At 46.2% G+C, this 15,617-nt stretch overlaps 1 protein-coding gene across 2 annotated transcripts in view; it reads left to right on the forward strand.

Annotated features, from left to right (window-relative positions):
• Positions 1-15,617, forward strand: part of ANKRD13A (ankyrin repeat domain 13A) — a 43,982-nt gene that overhangs the window by 17,543 nt on the left and 10,822 nt on the right. The window contains exons 7-15 of one of the 2 annotated variants that reach the window (XM_074206142.1): positions 1,056-1,122; positions 2,300-2,381; positions 2,932-2,993; positions 3,548-3,678; positions 4,467-4,624; positions 5,443-5,556; positions 6,996-7,156; positions 10,806-10,873; positions 11,897-15,021. In XM_074206142.1, coding sequence (XP_074062243.1) covers positions 1,056-1,122; positions 2,300-2,381; positions 2,932-2,993; positions 3,548-3,678; positions 4,467-4,624; positions 5,443-5,556; positions 6,996-7,156; positions 10,806-10,873; positions 11,897-12,089 — 1,036 coding nt within the window. In that variant the 3' untranslated portion in view covers positions 12,090-15,021. Of the gene's footprint in view, positions 1-1,055; positions 1,123-2,299; positions 2,382-2,931; positions 2,994-3,547; positions 3,679-4,466; positions 4,625-5,442; positions 5,557-6,995; positions 7,157-10,805; positions 10,874-11,896; positions 15,022-15,617 lie in introns of those variants that run through there. The other variant, XM_074206143.1, reaches the window with a different exon arrangement.

The raw sequence follows: 15,617 nt of genomic DNA on the forward strand, positions 1-15,617 counted from the left end.
TCAACAAAATTTGCTTAAAATGTGTCCCTCCTCCAAGGGGCCACTAGGTGGCGCAGTGGCTAGAGCACCAGCCCCAGAGTCTCAGGAGAACCTGAGTTCAAATGTGACCTCAGACATTTAACAATTACCTAACTGCGAGGCCTTGGGCAAGTCACTTAACCCCATTTGCCTTGCAAAAAAAAAAACTTAAAAAATGTATCCCTCCAACCTGCACACAAACTGATAAAATTGATTAAATACATAATTCAGACGGTAGTTAAGCCCCTCCTTTGTGTTGAGCACTGCTAAATAAAAGATAAAAAAGCCATCATTCCTCTGATATCTTACCTGCCCTCAGGAAGCTTACTATCAATCCAACTTTCTCTGTGGGTGGATTGTGCCTGCTGGGGCAGTATTGATAAAGACAGAGTTGGAATCAATTGATCCAGTGGTTGGTGTTATATGATGTAAGGCCCATTACTGGCACGACCTTTCAATTCCCTCGCTCCCCCCATCCCAGACCTCTTCTGAGTCATGGGGTAACCAGTGCTTCACTGAACTGGTGATGATGAGGGCTGACTCATCTCGCGGGTCTCTTGTGGTGGTCCCAGGGGCCTGTGTCCAAGAATTCCCACAGTCCTTGTGGTCATCTGGAGAGAGAATCCTAGCAGGATGCACTTCGCACTTATTTTCCGAACTCATTGAGGGAGAGGGTGAGCGACAGCCTGAGACGAGAGAAGTCACTTGTCTGGGGTCACCTCATTAATAAGCGCCAGAACCAAGACAGTTCCCCAGGCTCCTCCCCAGCTCTTGGACTGGGGAGGCATTACTTGTGCTCCTGTGGAAGAATTATCCCTGCCAGGACTGGGGCCTGCTGATTAGAAAGTGTGGGGGGAAAGGGGTTGTGTGACCTTTGCCCTCTCCTTACTTTAAGGCAGACAAGAGGACTGTAGTTTCCAAGATATTTAATCCTGTGTCCTTTGCTAAATTCAGTAGAAAAATTGAAGACTAGACTAGGGGTGAATCTGAATGGCATATTGTACATGTAGCAATTTGTGGTGTTCACTTTTTATCAGAACTAAATCCGGATTCTGGGGATGGAGGACAGATAAAGCAGAAGTTGTTAATGGTTACGAAGCAAAGGTAAAATGAAACTCTTCAAATAAGATTTCATATGGCTTTTGAGCTCCTATGCAAATGAAGGCCTTATCCAGGCCCTTCTGGGCACTTCAACCCTCAAGATGATTGGGGTCTGGGGGAATGGCTTACTGGGTCTCTTACTTGGGAAGACTTAACTTGTATAAAAGGGAAACTCTTCTGAAAGAGAGTGAAAACAGACGTGTGAAACAGAACCCAGGTCAGCCCTTAAAAAAAAAGGTTCCAAATTTAACAGTTGTTTTGCTAATGAATTTCCTTTTTAAATAGTAAAAATTGACTTTTTTGAAAAATTCAAATCATAATGGAAGAGTTTCTACCACTCTCATTATCATATCATGGAGTGAGTTTTTAAGTTTTTTTTTAATCATAAAATAAAATTTATTTACCTGAGATTCTGTATACACCACAGCTCTGTTATTTTTTGTTTTTTCTCAGTTGTAGCCTGATAATGAAATGAAAGGCACAAGAGTAACCCCAAATGCCTTCTGAATTCAAAGAGCTGTGTGGTATGGTGACTTTATTTGAAAACTGACAACCATTCAGGCTGTTGTTGACAGAAATTCTGTAAACCAAAATATTAGGTTAAGCAGAACATCCCATTCCCCAACCATATTGGTGTTGGTTAAGTGCCATCCAAATAGTTAAAAAACAAGAAACAATCCACTGTCCTCTGCTCATTTCCCATAGTCCTCTAGGCTTAGAGCACCTTCTGTTCACTATTTCTCTTTGTCCAGCAGATGGCTACTGATGCCAGGTACTCTTAGAACCTGATTCGGTTAAGTCCAACAGAGGTGATGGGTATTTTAAGACAGTAGAAAGAAACTCAACCAGGAAACCTCAGTCACCGTTGATTTGAAATGAGGGAAATGTTCCAATGATAGAACAGAAGGGAGAAACCAGTACCAGGATGGTGAATCGACCTATCAGGACATCACTGCTCATTTTTGATTGAGTGATTTTTTTTTTTTATTGTAGTTCCAAGACTGTAGCTTTGTAGGCTTGATCATAGCCAGGGTTCCCCAGAAGTGGAATTTGTTCTCACCATTTCCTGTTTTTTTTCTATGCTTCAGAATTTTTGCTCTTGGTTCATTTTTTTGAAGTTCTGGCATTACGGTTATGGTTTTTTGTGAGTAACTTTTCTTTCTTTGGAAATTCTCCCAAGGTATATACAGTAAACAATGTAAGTGTGATAACCAAAATACGGACAGAACATTTGACAGAGGAAGAAAAAAAGAGATATAAAGGTAACTTTGTGGGGCGGGGGGAGAGGTTAGACCTAGCCTGTTGTTTCATGATGTGATCTGTTGAGTTGTTGAGCAAAGAGAATAGGAAATATATTCATTTTAAAAAAATCATTCATCTTAAGGATCATTATTGGCTCTAGTCCTTCTTCAGACCAGCCATAGGACCTTAGTTATGTTTTATTAAAGATGGTTTTCAGGATAGACTAACTTAAAAAGAAGATAAAAGCATATGTTTATCATCAGAAAACCTCATTTATCTGAGAAGTGATAATGAAAGAATCCCAAGTCAAACCACGGCTGTGGAGGAGAGCTGTTTCTCGCATTGTTGAATTGGATGCCAGTTTTTAATTTATAATCTTAAAATTCTCTGGTGGGGAGTTGGCCCTGCCCTGTTGGGAATACCTTGAAAGGCCAAGGAGCCAACCCCTCATGCTCTCATTTTCCTTTGACTGCTTAGCCCCAACCCAGTCAGACACAATGACTTTTTTTACTGGGTGAATGCTACAGCCATGGGCCATCTGAGTGACCATATCTATTTTTCTCTCCGTAGCTGATAGGAACCCACTGGAATCCTTGCTGGGGACCGTAGAACACCAGTTTGGTGCTCAAGGGGTAAGTGCGATGGATGTTGTAAGCCCCAAGTCCATCCGGGAGCTCCCCTTGGAAGCACTTGGGGACATTGACTCTGCCCCCAGAGGAGGCATTGGGCTCTTCCTAAGCCAAGAGGGAGAAGATGTTTCTATTTTTCCTTTTCACAGGTGTTCAGGTGTTCAGAAATAGAGGTGTTCAGAAATAGAGCATGAAGTGGGAGGAGGGAGGACCGTAAGCAGGTGCTGGGGATTTGGGCTTTTATCTGCTTCAGACCATGGACTGTAACCTCTGTCAGGGCAGTTTTCATTTTTGGTAAAGGATTGCCATAAGAAAGCATTCTTGGAATGGAGAGACATATGAAGCATATTTTATTTAATTACCAGCAAAGGAATCCCTCAGACTCATTAGGGTGAGTGGTGGATCCCCATGGTTTATGCAGTGGCTCACAGCACTTGCATATTTAAAAACACGAATGCCGGTGGGCCTCTCCACAAAGCTTCAGTTTCAGTGGGTAGAATTGGCTGGTTGAGGGTGAGTAATGGGTATGTGTAATGCTCTCCTGGGTCACTTTGCAGGACCTCACCACTGAGTGTGCAACAGCAAATAACCCCACGGCTATCACGCCCGAGGAGTATTTCAATGAAGAGTTTGATTTGAAGGACCGGGACATAGGACGACCAAAGGAACTTACCATCAGAACCCAAAAGTAAGAGTCTGGGCCCTTGGGGCCTGAACTGTTGTTTGGCCGCATGTTTTTCAGTTTTAGTGCAGGTTATTATTGGATTTTTCTTCTTTTCACTCCTTAATAAAGAACTCCCCAATTCTTCCAGCTTTGACATTTTCTAGTTCTAGAGTGTAACCGAAAAAAGTTGTGACTTAGACCCTGCCTGCTCCTTGGCCATGTTCCTTTCTCCTGCCCTGTAAAATGGAGGGAGGTTCTTGCTTGTGTTCCTGGTCATACTGGTGAGCTTTGGTCTGTTGATGGAGGGAGGTCTCTTGATCCCTCTGGCTAACTGAATTTGGTCCACTGTCCTGGGTCCCTGAAATGGAGGTTTCTTTCACCACTTCTACTCACAGGACCAGGTTCAGATTGGGGCTGTGAAAGGGAGGACCCATATGACTCAGGGCAGGGATTTGGAGATATTCATCCAAGTTTTGTTTTTGAAACAGCTTTTCTGATGGAGATGCTTTGAATATAGTGGGCATTTAATAAATGTGTTGTAATTTGAATCCCTAACAGTGTTTGTGAAGAAGTGAGGTGGCATCCAGCCTGCTGTGTTTGAGGAATCTGATTATCTTGTTAGCCAATGAATGAAGGAGTGCAAAAAGCTTTTATAAGCTATTACTGCCTGCAAATAAGGGTTGAAGATGCTAGGGAGGGCGTCCCTGACCTCCCAGAGCTCCCTTTCTAAGACAGTGGCAGGCAGCCCAGGTGGCTGGGGGGGCTCCTAAGCCATGGTGGTGGGTCCAACATTGTCTCTCTTGACCTCACAGGTTTAAAGCTATGCTTTGGATGTGTGAAGAGTTCCCCTTGTCTTTGGTGGAGCAGGTCATTCCCATCATTGACCTCATGGCCAGAACCAGTGCCCATTTTGCTAGACTGAGAGATTTCATCACTCTCGAGTTCCCACCTGGATTTCCTGTTAAAATCGGTACGTCTGCCTCTCCAGGTCTTTTTGTAAACTAAAGTAAGCACAAGTTCAGGATTCAGGCTTTTTCCTAAGGATGCCTCCTGTGGGAAGTCAGAAGGGTCCAGGAATGAAGAGGGGGCCCCTTCTCCTGGGGATGGCCTTTGTAGACTGATAAACTCGATGTTGTGGGCCTAATGTTCCTACCCTGGTGGCCTTGACCTGAACACAGCTCTTCTGCCTCTGCCCAAGGTTGGACCAGAATGATCATGTGCCGGCTTCTTCCTTACCTTCTTGTGTTGGTCCCTGGTAGACTCCCACCCACCTGACCATCTGGTAGTTTGTTATTTTAAATCCTTTGAATTTACACCATATTCTCTGGTTCTGGGATTCTTTGTAGAGGGAGTCTTATGTGGAAATGAAGGTTGTTTTGTTGAGGAAGGTAAACAATTTTAAGGTTCAAGGACAATTGGTTTGTGCTGTCCGTTCAATTCCTTGGTTGTCTTCATGGGAACACTACTAAGTTCAAACCTCACCATGCGATACTCCATGAAAGGGGCCAGGTTCACAAGGGGAGATTCTGATCTAGGTTTCTTACACTGGGCCTCAGCTCAGGACCAGGACTGGAGTCGGCTGGTCCAGTTCTTCTCGTTTGTCCTGGGACATCCTGATAGAGCTGTTCCATTTAGGCCTTGTCTGTGGCGGGGCCTGGGTGGCCCCAGCTCTGTGTTGGGACCAATGGGATCAGGATGCAGGACATGTCTCTTTGAATCTAAACAAGTCACTTTACAAGGGGAAGTAGACATTATGGATTCTAATGAAAATGCTTTTTTCCCCCTTAGAAATTCCATTGTTTCATGTCTTAAATGCTCGGATTACATTTGGAAATGTCAATGGCTGCAGTACTGCTGACGAGCCCACCTCACAGAGCACAGACGGGGGCCACGCTGACCCAGGTGAGCCGGGCCAGAGTGACTTACCCATGAGGACGCTGCCATGAAGCATCTGAGTAGGATTGGAACCCAGATCCTGGGGATCTGGCCCACACTCACAGCCTTGTTGCCTCAACAAATGAAGTACTGAAAATGAATGGAAATTGTTTTTACTTTTTTCATGAATGTGGAGCTTCTAAAAGAAACCATTGGAATTTAGTTAGATGATCGGATTTCTGCTCTGCTCCATTCCAAACTGTGGATGAATTCTTACACTGCGGGGAAAAGGCGTGAGAGCCGAGTCTATGACTCAGCAGCCCCCTCCACCCGCCTTCCCATCCTCTCTGCCACCTCCCAGCTCTGTGTATCTGCTCAGAACAGCCTTTGTATCTGGAATGCTCTCCCTTCCCATCTCTGTCTGTCAGGATCCCGTCTTCCTTCAAGGCTCAGCCCTCCCACTGTGTCCCCCTAAAGCCTTTCCCGATTCTTCCTCCCTTCAAGAGTGTTTCCTTCCTCAGGGTTTCTGGAGCAGTCTGGCTTTCTCCTGCCCATCATGGATGCACTTCTTTGGAGGTGTGTCCTGTCCTGACTCTGAGGGCAGGGACTCCCTTGATGTTCATCCATCGGCCTGACTTGTCTGCCTGGGCCATTCACTGGCTTGCTTTCGGGGGTTCCTACCAGTTTAACTGAGATGTGGTTTCTACTGTTAGAACCACTTTCCTTTTAAAAACCAACAAACTAGGGTGGCTAGGTGGCTCAGTCGATAGAGCACCGGCCCTGGAGTCAGGAGGACCTGAGTTCAAATGCAACCTCAGACACTTAATAATTACTTAGCTGTGGGACCTTGGGCAAGTCACTTAACCCCATTGCCTTGCAAAAAAAGAGCACCTAAAAAAAAACCCCCAACCGACCAGGGTAACTAGGTGGCACAGTGGATAGAGCATGGGCCCTGGAGTCAGGAGGACCTGAGTTCAAATCCAGCCTCCGACACTTAATAATTACCTGGCTGTGGGACCTTGGGCAAGCCACTTAACCCCACTACCTTGCAAAAAACCCCAAAAAATCCAACCAACCATCAGAGACTTGGTTATTGAATTTGAAATAGACCATGGGTCATGTTGAGCACATGTGACTCCCATAGGAGAAGCGATTGGGACGTGGCAGTCAAGGCTCCCGACCTCCATCCACCTGGCTCTGCTTGCAGTTGGACTCTTCCTCCGAAGGGCCTTTGGGTGGGCAAGTGTTTTCCAAGGAGCCTTCCTCTGTCCCTGGGCAGCTTGGAACGCCTGTTCACAGGCTGGGTCGGAGAAGTGAAGAGTCCAGCCAGCTCCTGATGATTCCTCTTTCAGCTTCCGTTTCCATTCGACACATCCATTCAACACTGATTCTCTGAGTGGGCCAGAGACATCCACCTGGCAGTCTCCCCACTGACTCAGTGACCTTTGTCTTCTTTTATGTTCTAGCCTCCCTGGTCTCGAACTTTGAGGTGGATCAGTCTGTGTTTGAAATCCCTGAGTCTTATCACATCCAAGATAACGGCAGAAACATGCACCTGCAGGATGAGGATTATGAAATCATGCAGTTTGCCATTCAGCAGAGCTTGTTGGAATCTAGCCGGAGTCAGGTGAGTGAGTTGGGCCACGGTCGCGCAGGGCTGGGCCCCGTCTGTCAGGCAGAGGTCCAGGCCTCAGCGCCCTTGCAGAGCTCTATTCAGCTGCTGGACACTTAGCATAGTTTAGTTGCTATGTTGGGGATGTGGGGCCGTCTCTCCCCCTCCTCTGTCCTCTTGTGGGAAGGGGGTGGGAGCCTCCCTCTCCTTGTCACCCCTTGCCCTGAGTGTTAGCTGGCACTTTTGGCAGCCAGGTGTCACAAATAGGTGCTAAGCAGTTTGCCTGGGATCGCTGGCGAGGCCGGGGCACAGAGGGGATTTCAGGAGGTGTCCCCCAGCCATCTCAAACTCATCTTGTCCAAAACTGAATTTGTCTTCCAAACTCTCCTGCTGTCCAGACTTATTTATATTGTCCTCCTGTCCTCAGACCCCTCCTTGTGCTCAGAGTCCTTCCCAGTATCCTCCCTCTCATCCCGCATCTCTGCCATCATAGCGTCTCCACACAGATGGCCGGTCTGCCCTGAACAGGAGTTTCTGGGGGTACCCTGCCAATCTGGAGCCCCTCCCCACTGCAGACCTGACCCCATCACTGCTTTCCAGTGTGATGAGCTCCAGCTCCTATAGAAAGGCCTCTGGGACCTCTTCTGCATCCCCTCTAGCTCCACCTGCCCACCAGCAGCACCTCAAACACGTCCCTCCAATCTCTCATCTCTCTGCCTTTTGTCCAGGCTGTATCCCATTCTCACGGCCCAGAATGCCTTCCTCCCACTCTCACTTTCTGCAGGAGGCCTTCGCCCTGCCAAGCTGCTGGCGCTTCACTCTTCAGACAACCTTCCATTTTCACTGGATCTGTGTGTCTCTGTATGTTCCAACGGCAGGTTGTCTGTTCTTCTGCAGCAGGCTCTGCGGTTTTTGTGTCTTTGTAGCTTTGACCCTTCAAAGTGCCTGGTATCCAGTAGGCCTTTAATGAGTGCCTGTTGACTGACAAATCCTACCTGACTGAGAACTTAACACTCCCCACCACTAGCTTGTGGTTTATTCTTATTCTTCATTCAATTATTCATCTGTTAAGCTTAAAAAGATGCTTTTAAGAGTGTGCTTGGAGGGGCAGCCCGGTGGCGCAGTGGATAGAGCACCAGCCCTGGAGTCAGGGGTACCTGAGTTCAAATCCAGCCTCAGACACTTAATAATGACCTAGCTGTGTGGCCTTGGGCAAGCCACTTAACCCCAATGCCTTGCAACCCCCCCCCCCCAAAAAAAAGCATGCTTGGCAAGGGTGAAGGGGGTTTGTGTGTGTGTGTGTGTGTGTGTGTGTGTGTGTGTGTGTGTGTAAACAGTATACTGTTGTAAGACTGATGTAAAAAACTGAGGGGAAACTCGGTCTCAGAGGCAAATCACTTTATTGTTCAGGAATTATAAAACTAGTGAGGTTTTTGTTTCACTTTGCTTTGTTTTTGCTTCAGATAAAGGTCTTCTCCCATCAGTTACAAATTCACCTAATTTTATTATCATCTAGTAAGAGTGTTATTTTTGTTTTAAATGGGAGTAGCATGAGCTCCATGCTTGGTCAGTGTTTCAGATAACAATCCCCCGATCTATTGACTTAGTGATAATAACCCTTAACCAAGATAGGATAAGGTGAGTTGGGCAGGACTTCTTTGAGAATCCTTGCTGGCTCTTGGTCACCATTCCTTTCTTTTCTCCATATTCATTGATGATGATGATGATGATGATGATGATGATGATGCTTGTCCTTTGTTCTCGAAGAACAAAGGACATCATGGAGAGGATTCCATGACAAGCACATGAATTGGATTTGAGTGAGGGGGCACGGGTGCTGTGCTAAGTCACCAGCCTCACTTTCTTCTCCAGAGCCATCTGGGACTAGTGACTAGATAGGAATCAACAAAGAGACCTCTAGAGGGCCACTATTTGACCATCAGAGGAGGATTTCTAGGGGCCTCTTGCAGAAGGTTAGACTTGGAAGCCAGGGAAGTGGGGAGGGAGTGATGAGGAAGGGGAGCGTTCCAGGCCTGAGTGATGGTCTTTGTATTTATTGGGGATTCACACTCTTCCCTCTTTCCAAAAGGACCCATGAAGTCAAATCATACATCTAAGTATGAAGCCAGAACCAAGAGCATATGAAAGGGACCAATCTTGGAGGGGACCAAGCAGCTTGAACAGGACCTTGCCCTTGGCCTCACTTTTTTACTGCTCTGGAATAAAGGGGAATCATAGTACATTGTAAAATTTTTCATTTTTCTGATGAGGAAAAAGAAAACTCATGTAGGACTTGTCTGATGAGTCCGTGTGTCAATGCCATCGTGTCATGTCTTAGACAGTATTTTCATTGGCTCTTTCACAGAAGAGATAAAAATGGTGTTGGAATGAATGCTTCTTGCACCAACCTTTCCTGTGAATTGGCAGCAGAAAGTGATGACATGTTTTAGAGGGGCTGGTGGGGCCAGAAGGACAGGCAGCTCAAGGGCTGGAGGCCGGCTGGGGCACTTTCAACATGCTGTACTTCCCCTCTGTCCATCAGGTCATGGTTGGCTTTCACAAGTCTCAGCATTGCCAGTAGTTTGGGGTATAGATCCTCTCACCAGATAGGAGAGATACAACTATTTCCCCCTCATGAAAGTCTGAAGACCCTGACATGTGTTCTTACCCAGGGAAATCACTAGTGCAGGCTGGGTACAGGCAGCAGACAAACCTAGTAAGTCTTTTTTTCAGAAAAACCTTTGGTAGTGGTAAGTTCCCAGTAAAAAAGAAATTAAGAAAAATACTCTCACCCCTCTCAACATTTGCCACAGACCATGGTTGAGACTGGGGGAGTCAACAGGTTTCAAATGCAGAGAAGATGCACAGGATTGGAGGCCAGGTGTGGTGGACACACTAAAACATGCAAGGGGCCTGGCATGAACCTAGGCCTGAGTAGGATCCTCTCTGTTGTCTTTGAGAAGTCATCCCCAGGCTTTTCTTAGAGAGCTTCAGCAATGAGGAACATCTCCCCCCACCACCACATGCCTTCTGGTTGCTTCTCTCCCTTCTCCCTCCTGTCTTCCTTTTGTTCCTTCCCTCCTTTCTCTGCTCTTCCTTCCCTCCCCTGCCTAGGGGAGCAGCCACCCCACTCCAGTCCTCACCAGCTTTAATCATTAGCAAGTGTTTCTTATTGGGCCAAAAGTCTGTATCTTTGCAACTTCTACCTAGTGTTCCTAGTTCTGCCCACTTGGGTCACCTAGAACAAGCCTGATAGTCCTTCCCGGTGAGTCTTTCAAATGTTCTCCCCCTGCTCCAGGTCCACAGAATTCTCTTCTCCATTTTAAAGTTTTATTTGGGATAATGAGGGACCCAGAACATTTGGGGTTAGACCTCTGAGCACTTGATGCAAAGTCCAGGATCCTCTGCCTCGAAGCAGGCCCATAGCATCCTGCTCCCTCTCTGAGGAGCTTCAAATGGAGCAGCAAACTCAGTTTCTCAACCCTTGCAGGCAGAACGCGTATCAGCCTTGGGAGACACGGTGCTAGAGTCAGTTAGGATGTCTCAATAAATATTGTTCAAGCGATGCTTTTCTCTAGTAATTCGTGACAGAGGGAGGAAATGTGCTGATTTCCTTGCTCCTAAGGGCGTCAGTTGATGCTTTCTTTTGTTTTTGTCTTCCCAGGATGTTCCAGGGCTGTCTTCAAATGGGGGACTCATCAATCCACATGTCTATGACTCGCAGTATGAAAGGTAATGTCTTTGGACTCCCTCTAAATGGTGGAACATAATTTCAGCAGATTTCTCATTAGCCTTTTCTTTTTTAAAGAAATATGAATCGAGACATCCGCTATTGGTATCTTATTGGTATCTTTTGTTTTATATCATCTTCGCCTCCTCACTCGTACTGAGTGAATCATTGCCTTATAACAAAGATCAGAGAAGGAAAAAAGAAGCAGTTCAGTTCAGCTGTTCAGTCACAGCCACTCTGTCTGACAGTGTCTGCACCATTCTATGCCTGGAGACCCCCACCTCTGCAAAGGAGCTCTTGTTAGCCCTGCTCTTCTCTGGGGCCCACCTTAGTCATGCTCCTGGCGCAGCACTCAGCTCTTCCTGATTCCACTGTTATCATTACACATGTTTTCTTGATTCTCTTTTCTTCACACCCTCAGTTCACATGTTTGTCTCCTATGAATTTTTCTTATGATGTGATAATGTTCTGTTCATTGATGATCTTCTGTTGTCTTGCCATGAGTCTTTCCTTTGTGATGGATTTTTTGGGTAATTCTGACTTCTTTGTTCCTAAGTTTGTAAGGACAGGGAGCTTTGTGGGGAAAGCTACCCCTCCTTGGTACAGCCCCTGGGCTGGCTTCACTTTGTGGGAACCATCTATGTTTTCATGGCATGACTTTAGAGACTTTGCTTAGGCCATCTGCCTCATTCTCCCTCTCTCTCTGCCCCGTGCCCTTCCTCCTTATGTTGACCTCAGATGGTGGGTTGTGGCATTCAGACTGTCCTGCCCTGCTCACCCCTGGTTGTCCTTTGGGTTACTTGAAGCTTGGAAGCTTGTGAGATGGTGGCTTCCCATGGGTCCTGGCTGTGGGACATCACAGGAGACTCGGGCGTCTTGGGGCCATTGTCAGCCTGGGAGAGCTCCTGCCTGGGAGGCCCACAATAGGAGCTCTGGATTGACCATGAGGGAGAGTTGGGATAAGGAAAAGAAGGGGGGAGGCCTGGGTGGAGAAGGGTGCTTGTCTGACACCTTGTTTTTTCCAGGGCTATTCAGGAGAGTCTGCTTACTAGCTCCAATGGGCTCCAATCCAGTGCCATGGAGGTGAGGAGTTTTGACACTGATTTGCAGCTTGCCATGGAATTATCTGCCAAAGAGCTGGAGGAGCGGGAGCTTCGGCTCCAGGAGGAGGAGGCTGAGCTGCAGCAAGTCTTACAGCTGTCTCTTACTGAGAAGTAGACCCCTCCTCCCCCAGCCGGCAGCAGGGGCGTCTGGGCCCAGCACCCTGGGAAGCCGGCCGCCACGGTTGCCTTCTTGCTGCGGTGCAGCTTCCGTGGGCCATCGTCTGAGAGGGTGGTGGGCCAGAGCTGCTGCACGTCTGGGCTGCGGCATCTCCAGGCTCGCACCCTAGGCCCCTGTGGGCCGGTGCTGGCTCTTGGGTCACCTCTGCTCAAACCGAACCCAACCAAAAAACTTCGCCAAGGTTTGTTGGAACCTGTCTTTCAAGGAATGATGAAAAAAATGCTCCTGCAGTCAAGGTGCTTTATATAAGTGTGCGTGTGTGTCTGTGTGTGCATGTTCATGTTACATGCGCACACACACGCAACATTGATGTGAGAACAGCATGTGGTTTGTGAGGAGTTGGATGAACCTTCTCCTGGCTCACCAAAGAAACGGGTCTGTTCAGATCGCCTTGCTTTCACTGGTGTCCCAAACCATCCGGAAGGAGGATTTCTGGTCTCGTGGACACTTCACTCTGATCACACTCCCTGACAATGTTCAAGAGGAGAAGGTGCAGCCTCTCAGACTGATGAAGGCCGGACCAGATGGCGGCCTACTCCTTTCCACGTTCTGCCACTCTGATGTTGGGGGTGGAAGGGTCCAGCAGAGTGTGTCCTTCAGGCCATTGGCCAAGAAGGCTCCTCCAGCTTGAGGGGGGTCATCTGGTCATCCGGTTCCCTAACCCTCTGCCTCCAAGGGATCCCCTGTGAATCCTGAGCTATGGCAGGTTACCTGTTGTGTATGGAGGATTAGGGCAGCCCAAAACCAAAATAAGAAAGCTTCCGTACAAGCCATTGTCTCCAGGGATGGAAACTTACACCAAAGTATGTTGAGAAGTCCCAACGAGGCTGCATTCTGGAGGGAAAAGAGTGGAATTAGAATTAGGTCAGCTTGTTGTTGACGAATGACTTGAGCAGCCCAGAGGGAAAGTTCCAATTGCTTTTTACAGTTCAAATCAACATCTTTCTGGATATATATTTTTTTAACAGACTTTCTCTTTTTATTACTTTTGAAAAAAAAAATAAAAGAAATCTACTCCCACCAGTAGCAATACAAGTATATATTTTAACCAGGTTTTCTCAGGCCTTTTTTTAATACCTTTAGCTATTTAACTATTTTGTCTAATGCTTCTGTAAATACCCACCTTGCCATCTGAGAGCACTGTGGAATATAAACGACCACACTCTACACCGTAGGTCCCGTATTTGTTCCTGTAGGAATTTTTTTCAGCATTGAAAGAACTTGATGGGTCATCTCAGCCCCTGTGTACTCAGCCACCATTCTAGGAGTGGCCTGGATGATAGAGGGCAGGTGGTGGTTTGGGATCGGTTCAGGATCATCCCTTTCGGCTTGTCGGGAAAATGTTTCTAGTCATATAGGACGATGTTTTTAATGCCTTATAATTACTTACCTTTTGTGTAACTGTCCAATTAAAATTCCTTCTATGCACAAGGCCAGTAGAGTCTACATTGCATTTATCTCAAACTATGCAGCTTATCAGCATTTTGTAGATCTGACTTTTAACTTCAATGGAGTAGCTCCTTCAGAATTGTGGGCCATTGGATCGCTGCCACCTGACCCATTGCAGAAGGACTGCCCAGCCTGCGTCATTCACGTTCTCTGTGTACCAGAGACGGATTCCTATCTGTGTACAGAGCCCACAAAATACTGCTTCCTTGGGGGCTGGGCTCACAGTATTTCAGTTATCCTCTCAAGGTGAATTTTTGGGGAGGAGCTGGGTCTCATAATTTGAGAACAGTCCTCTATGCACCCTGCTAAGTAGAAGAAAAGGAGAGTTGGCATGACGTAATATAACTTATTTTAGTCTTTGAATGTACTTTGCTTTTCTATGTGGATAGTTCTTCTTCCCTTCATCCTTTCCCCCTTTTCTTCTTTCTCTTCTCTCTTTTCCTTCCTTCCCTTTTTCTTCCATCCCTTCCTTCTTTCCTTCCTCTCACTGATGCCATGGTTACAGATCATGAAGAGTTGTAGACAGAGCCCCAAGCCTGTCTTGCAAGCAAGCCTTTTCCAGGCCTAATAGGTTCTGCCAGAGTGGAGTAGACCCTCCAGTGACAGCATTTCTGGGTCACCATAAGGCAGGACTGTAAGGTACCATGTTACCACCTTGATTAAATTCCTACATAAACTCAAGGTCGCTTTGCAAGCCTTCTGAAGGCCTTTGGTATAAAGCAGGACGGGGTGTGCCGTTCTTTAGAAAGGGAGGTGTTTGCTGGCTCTGCATAAAAGATGGCAGGGGGAGGATCACTGCTGGGTTGACATCTTCTAGGCTGGGGAGAAGTCCTTTTGGAATAAGGAAAAGAGAATCAGGGTTCAAACATTTCTTTAATGGGACTTAATCTATAGCCTTTTTACTCCCTACTTAAGGGGATCTATAGTTTCCTTGGCATGGGTTTTCTGTCTACCATGGCAAAACAGAACCTATGAATAGCCTCATAGAGCACTTGTCCTCATCTAGTCTTTTTATAGAGCAGGACTATGTCATCTTATTTTTTAATAAATATTTTGATAATTATATTTCAACACAATTGACTTCCTTTGTAATCTTCTGTTTTATTTTGTGCATTTTAAAAACATGTTTCTGAAAATGGGTCCACAAGTTTCATCAGGCTGCCTAAGAGTCTCTGCCATAGAAGAGCTAACCGTCGTGGGGGGCCTTCACCTGGTTTTGTTCCAGTTTTGTGTCCCAACATTCGAGCCATCTAGCTCCTGTTTTTTTAATTTTTAAATTTTGGTTTTCTTGTTCATTAAGCATCATTAGCCACAAACATTTCAACATACAAAGAACAAATGGGGGTTGTATGTGAAATTGTAGATGGCTTGTGTATAACTCATTTGAAAAAGTTTATAATAAAATAACACAGTAAGAATATTTTTTAAAAATGCTTTATTGATGTCTGACTGGGGGGGAGGGTGTCTTTATTTCATTATTAACTTTCCTTTCTTCACTGCAGCCTCTTCCCCCCCTCCCAACCCCTTATATTAAGTAGTGAAGGAAAACATAATTACCATGTTGCAGAGTCTGTCTTCTACACCTAATTTATCACTTCTACTAAGTTACAAGAGGTTTTGTTACTACATTGATCAGAATCGTAGTCTTTCAAAGATATTTTCATTTACAGTATTTAGTGTATGTATGGATGAATTGAATGACAGAATGAATGAAAAAACAATTAGATCACATGAAATGTGCAAAAGTGAAATGGTGATACAAATTGAAAAGGAAGACAGTTTCCTGGCCTCAAGGAGCTCCCATTCTTAATGAAGGGAGGCAGCTTGTCCGGGCAGTCAGGTGGCATCATAGTGGATGGTGCTATAGACCTGGAGTCAGGCAGACTCACCTTCATGAGTTCCAGTCTGACCCCAGACACTTAGCAGCTATGTGACCTGGATAAATCACTTCACCCTGTTTGTCTCAGTTTCCTCAACTATAAAATGAGCTGGAGGAGGAAGTGGCAAACCACTCCA

This window comes from Macrotis lagotis, chromosome X (genome assembly GCF_037893015.1).
Source record: "Macrotis lagotis isolate mMagLag1 chromosome X, bilby.v1.9.chrom.fasta, whole genome shotgun sequence".
Lineage (NCBI taxonomy): Eukaryota > Metazoa > Chordata > Mammalia > Peramelemorphia > Peramelidae > Macrotis > Macrotis lagotis.